The 6,000-nt window shown below is 38.0% G+C and overlaps 1 protein-coding gene across 1 annotated transcript in view; it reads left to right on the forward strand.

Annotated features, from left to right (window-relative positions):
• Positions 1-3,452, forward strand: part of scn1laa (sodium channel, voltage-gated, type I-like, alpha) — a gene marked incomplete at its 3' end in the record, with an annotated part of 35,891 nt that extends 32,439 nt beyond the window's left edge. The window contains exons 25-27 of the mRNA XM_083776725.1: positions 734-838; positions 1,155-1,425; positions 2,260-3,452. Of these exons, the coding sequence (XP_083632851.1) occupies positions 734-838; positions 1,155-1,425; positions 2,260-3,452 (1,569 nt within the window). The remainder of the gene's footprint in view (positions 1-733; positions 839-1,154; positions 1,426-2,259) is intronic.
• Positions 3,453-6,000: the final 2,548 nt, after the last annotated feature.

Here is a 6,000-nt window from a genome sequence, read left to right on the forward strand (position 1 = left end):
CAGGCCGTTGGGGCCGTTGGCATCCAGGGAGTGTGTGTGCAAAATTTGGCATCGAACGGTGCCGGAGATTAGCTGTACACACTACACAGACGGACACACACACTCACACACACGGACACACACACGGACACACACACGGACAAAGTGCAAAATATACTCTCTCTCCATGCCTTCGGCCTGGTGGAGACAATTAACCCTTTACAAACGAATAGTTGAGGTCGGATGTGTACTTGGTCCTCTCTTTTTTTCTCTTCCTCTTTTTTCTGTCGATTTACAAGCTCACAATGCGTTGTCAGTGGTTCTCAACCATTTCAGGCCGTACCCCCAAAAGTAATCTATATGATCATATTTGAACTGGGGACCCTCACAAGCACTTGGAATTCTACGAGTTGAGGCATTATATTTAGTTTGACTCTGTTACACAGACATGAAAATAGCAGATCTATTGTGAGCTTGTAGATCGGCTAATTACAAAAAGATATTTGACATATAATCTTTGACAAATTGGCCAATGTTTGACCAGTCTTTATTCTATAGTTTGTTGATTACTTTTGATGCAGCAATGGTCTTTTTTCTTTTCTTTCCTTCTTTCTCGAGGTACTAAAAGTCCTTAAATTGACACCTCCTAAATCATGTGGGGCCCCCCTGGGGGTCCACCGGTCCAGACCCACTGGGTCAAATAAAGTTAACAACGTTTACAATGATTTAACATTGCCTTTTATTCTCTCTTTACTTTGGAGGTCAAGACATCTTCATGACTGAAGAGCAGAAGAAGTATTACAATGCCATGAAAAAGCTGGGCTCCAAGAAACCACAAAAGCCTATTCCTAGACCAGCAGTACGTCAAAACATCCATATTATATCACTATCAGTGTTAATTTAACAAAGAAAGTTTTACACTCTCTGTATTAGGAACCATGGAGTGTTTTAGTGTATGTACTACTGTATGTAGCTCTATGCTAAAATAAGAGGACATTTTAGCACTCTTGGAATTAAATGAACACTGAAACTTTCAGGGCCCTATTTTGCGTGTCTTAAGTACGGTACACGCAAAATAGGGCCCTCTGTGTTCAAGCATGGCATGTTTTTAATTTATTCATAAACATGTTTCCCTTATAGTTTATTTTTTTGTTTTATCCTTATCTCCGTTTCAGAACAAGATTCAAGGATACATTTTCGATTTCACCACAACGCAAGCCTTTGACATTGTAATCATGGTTGCCATATGCCTTAACATGGTCACCATGATGGTGGAAACGGATGACCAGACTCAGGAAAAGATCAACGTTCTCTACCGGATCAATTTAATCTTCGTCGTCCTCTTCAGCGCAGAGTGTGTACTGAAGATGATCTCTCTGCGCCACTACTATTTCACCAATGGTTGGAATATATTTGATTTCATCGTAGTTATTCTGTCAGTTATTGGTAAGACGGACTTCTGAATGATCATTTTGATCTGTGTTCAATGATTTCATTTCCCTGCATTTAATTCAATTCAATTACATTTTTACTACAGTGTCAAATCACAAGTTGTCTCAAGACACTTTACATGTAGAGCAGAGAACCGAACAGATTTCCCACCCTGAGCAATAGCAATTATTATCTATCTATAAATGCACCACGTCTCTGTATGTCTTTCTGTAATGCACGTAACTTCAGACCCGTTCGCCCCACCGACTTCAAATTACACACACGCGTTCCACACCCCCGCACTGCCGCAGGGAGTGCAGTGCCCACATTGGTGTTGTGGGGCAATCGTATATTTGGGCTGATAACGCAAAGAGTTGTTATTGCGTTGTCAATGTGTTGCAAATGCCAAGTCTATATGTTCAGTCATATATGGCCATGGGTGTGTGTGCACACCAAATTGCATTTTATCCATTCATCATTATCAATTTTACATTTCCTCCATAGAACATTTCTTAAAAGAAAATTAAATAAAAAAGATGGAATATCTGGGCATGAATTTGTCAACCCATCCTGTTTCTATATTTTGTTATCCATGCTACCAGGGTTCTGAGCTGCCCTGCATTTTTTATACACAATCTGTGCCAGGAACGTTTGGTTATATATATATATATATATATATATATATATTTATATATATATTTATTTCTTTATTTTTAATCTGACGTGCATGTGCGACCACGCTTATTTATTATTTTATTTGTATGTATTTTACAGGCTTCTTGTTTTGTGATAATAAGCTTGCTACTTGTTACATTGTTAATCTTATATATTTCTATTTCTATTTTCCAGGTATGTTTCTCTCAGAAATTATTGAGAAATATTTTGTGTCGCCAACTTTGTTCAGAGTAATCCGATTGGCACGGATCGGCCGCATACTTCGTCTCATTAAAGGTGCCAAAGGAATTCGCACACTCTTGTTTGCCTTGATGATGTCACTTCCTGCCTTGTTCAACATTGGACTCCTGCTCTTCTTAGTGATGTTTATCTTTGCCATCTTCGGAATGTCGAACTTCGCTTACGTCAAGAAAGAGGATGGCATCGATGACCTCTTCAATTTTGAGACATTTTACAACAGCATGATCTGTTTATTCCAGATCACCACCTCAGCAGGGTGGAGTGACCTACTGGCTCCCATTCTCAACAACAACGCATTTGACTGTGACAGCCAGAAAGAGAATCCAGGTAGCTCCGTCAAGGGAGACTGTGGAAGCCCAATTGTGGGGATTATCTTCTTTGTCACCTACATTATCGTCTGCTTCCTTGTTGTGATCAATATGTACATTGCGGTCATTCTGGAGAACTTCAGTGTGGCCACTGAGGAGAGCGCTGAGCCACTGAGCGAGGACGACTTTGAGATGTTCTACGAAGTCTGGGAGAGATTTGACCCTCGTGTTACCCAGTTTGTGAAGTTTGCCAACTTGTCTGACTTTGCAGATTCACTGGCCCCTCCACTACGCATACCCAAACCCAACAAGGTCCAACTCATCTCTATGGATTTGCCAATGGTGAGCGGTGAGCGCATTCACTGCCTGGACATTCTGTTTGCATTCACCAAACGTGTCCTGGGAGAGGGCGGGGAAATGGACATGCTGAGGGGGCAGATGGAGGAGCGCTTCATGGCCTCCAACCCCTCAAAGGTGTCCTACGAACCTATCACCTCCACCCTCCGCCGCAAACAGGAAGACATGTCGGCTATGACCATACAAAGAGCATTTAGACGATACCTGGTGTTGCGCACTGCCTTTAGACCCTCAAACACGTCAAAAGAGAGGGTTGGAAGCAGGGAGAGTCTCTGTGATAAAGAGAACCTAGTCACGGACAAATTAAATGTCATTCCTGCTTCGGATAAAAATGACTCGACACCCTCCACAGTCTCGCCGCCCTCGTATGACAGTGTGACAACACCAGACAAAAACAAATACGAAAAAGACCGAAGTGAAAAAGAGGTCACTGGCAAAGACGTTAGGGAGGAAGATTTATAAGGAATTATAGAAGATGCAACAAAGACGTTTAATTAAAATGACATATTGTTTACAGCCTTTGAAGGTGACTAATACTGTACATCCATTGGACTCCCTTTTTATGTGGATATCTATGCCAAACTGACAATGCTTACTTGAGACTATAATACTGTAGGTTTGTGCCTAAAACAAAACAATCACTCAACACATTCAGGCTGCTTCAAACCATTTATTATCGCTGGTATTACTGTAAGGAGTTAGAATGTGTAACAATGGGTACACTTTTGAGCATTTTCGCATATAGTTAAAGTAATGTTTTAACTTCTGAAGCTATTTATTGAGTTTCTTGAAATGGTTATATTGTTGTATTATTTTGTTAATTATTTTTCAGACAAACTATATTTCATTTCAATGATAATTCTTGGCTTTTTTTTATATATATATTTTTTTTATTTAGAAAGAAATAAAGAAATAAAGAAGTTGCTTCAAGGTTAGTCTTGGAAAAATTAAATGGCATTGCTTTAAAGCTAGTGTTGGACTCTCTTGCCAGATCCAAGGGACAATGGAAGCTGCAGTTCATTAGAGTTGCAAGCCTGCATGAATGCTCAGCCATCATTATGCATGTTAGAATCTACTATCACCATCGCCTCTGCCATGCCTTGTGATGATATGTAGTACCATGTAAGTATACATTTATTATTATATATCTTATGGGAGTTACAACACATTACACAAACATTTCCTGAGCATACAGTCCAAATAAATCACATCACATACTCTTTTTGAGGAACTCGGAACAATAACTTTGGCAACTATACTCTGTTAGCACTTTAAACATTTGTTGATTCAACTGTAATTGTTCACACATTAGCTGAACTTAACTTGCTTCACTACCTATGTAGAACCTCTGTAAAAAGCTTTTGTAGCCAAGTAAAGTCAAAAGGGGATCTCTGAATGACAAAGAAAAGGACCCCGCACACTGTCAGGAACTTGCAAAAAGAAATTGCTATTATTGCTATTATTCGACATTTCGGTCATTAGACCTTCATCAGGACACACAATTAAAGTAAAAAAGGCATTATAACACTAACAACGTACCATTTCAAAAACCACCATGCTCTCTCAGTACAGAAGTGTTGTTTTTAACAGCACGAAAATACTATAAAATAAATCCAGTGGTCTTTGCACACTGTAAAGTAATTGGTACAGTATGAAGCTTTGATTAACCACAAAAGGTCTTACAAAGAACATGAAATGTGACCCTTAACAATCGTCTAAATTGTGGTTTAAAACCTATATGCACCTTCTCTTTCCTTGTCTTTTATTTTGTATTTTATGATATTTCATATGTAATGGAATTAATAGTAAGAAAACGTTCTTGGAGTATATAATAAAATATATTCATGTATTGGTTTTATCTGGACATGGACATGATGTATCTTTTAAAAGCAGAAAGATGACTATGAGCTGTTACATTTAGGAATTATATTCCGTTTTCCTTTTTTTAAGGAATAAACCAGTGTTTCATTAATGGCATTGTTATATGGCCATGCTCCCTGCACAACATATACTGTTTTTCAATCTGCACTTTTTTTATTCAGAAACTTGCCTCTTGATCTAATGATTTGAATATGAGAGGGTTTTTCATGGGATGTTTTGCATATTGCTGTACTTCGGTAAACTGTAATCACAGTTTACTTCTCATTCCTTATCATACTAAATATCTAAGATAAATAAAAGAAGGTTCGAACAGTTCTGAACATGATTGTCTCCAGGACATAGCATGACACATCTTTTGTGATCTTGGCTGTTTCCTGTCTTTGTTTACATTTTTTTTAAATAGTTCTAGAAGCATTATTTTTGTCTGTTCTATCCATTGTATAAAAAAACATACATTGTGACACAACTATCTGTTGTTCGAAAATATAGTATATTTTGCATGTAATGAAAATGTTCAATATGTATACTATATAATATACATAAAAAATGAATGTTTTGATTACATAGATTTCAACAGGTCCCATCGCTCATTTATGAATTATGCTGTAGAGGATGACTGAACTGCATGCAAGATATTGCTATAACCCATCTCACTGAAAAGCCCCAAAAATAAAGACTACATATACCTCAAGGAAGGCTGTAAAACATTTATTTCTGTTATTGCACCTACAGTTTTAGATTATACTGTATTATACAGTACACATGTCTCATTTATGTCTCATGTTGCCTAATAACAATCACACAATTGTCCATCCTGGCTATGGATGCGGTTTAGCTTAGCAGATCAATTGTCACTCAAGGAACGAAAACCATACTGAAAGAGCAGTGGTGACTTGGAAAATGATATATTTCACCTATTCAGTCCAATAACTGATTGATTGATTGATTGATTGATTGATTGACAAATTTCATATAGTATCAGTTAAAGGTATAAAACAAACAATCTCAAGAGCTTATTTCCATTGTGGTCCTTGTCGAGCGCAAATGTGTGTATAAACTGAGTGGCATGTGTTTTTTGTTTTGTTTTTCATCCGCCAGGTCGAAGGCATGGCCGAGACTATGCTTTACA

This window comes from Protomyctophum parallelum, assembly GCF_964188405.1.
Source record: "Protomyctophum parallelum genome assembly, chromosome: 11".
Classification (NCBI taxonomy): Eukaryota; Metazoa; Chordata; class Actinopteri; order Myctophiformes; family Myctophidae; genus Protomyctophum; species Protomyctophum parallelum.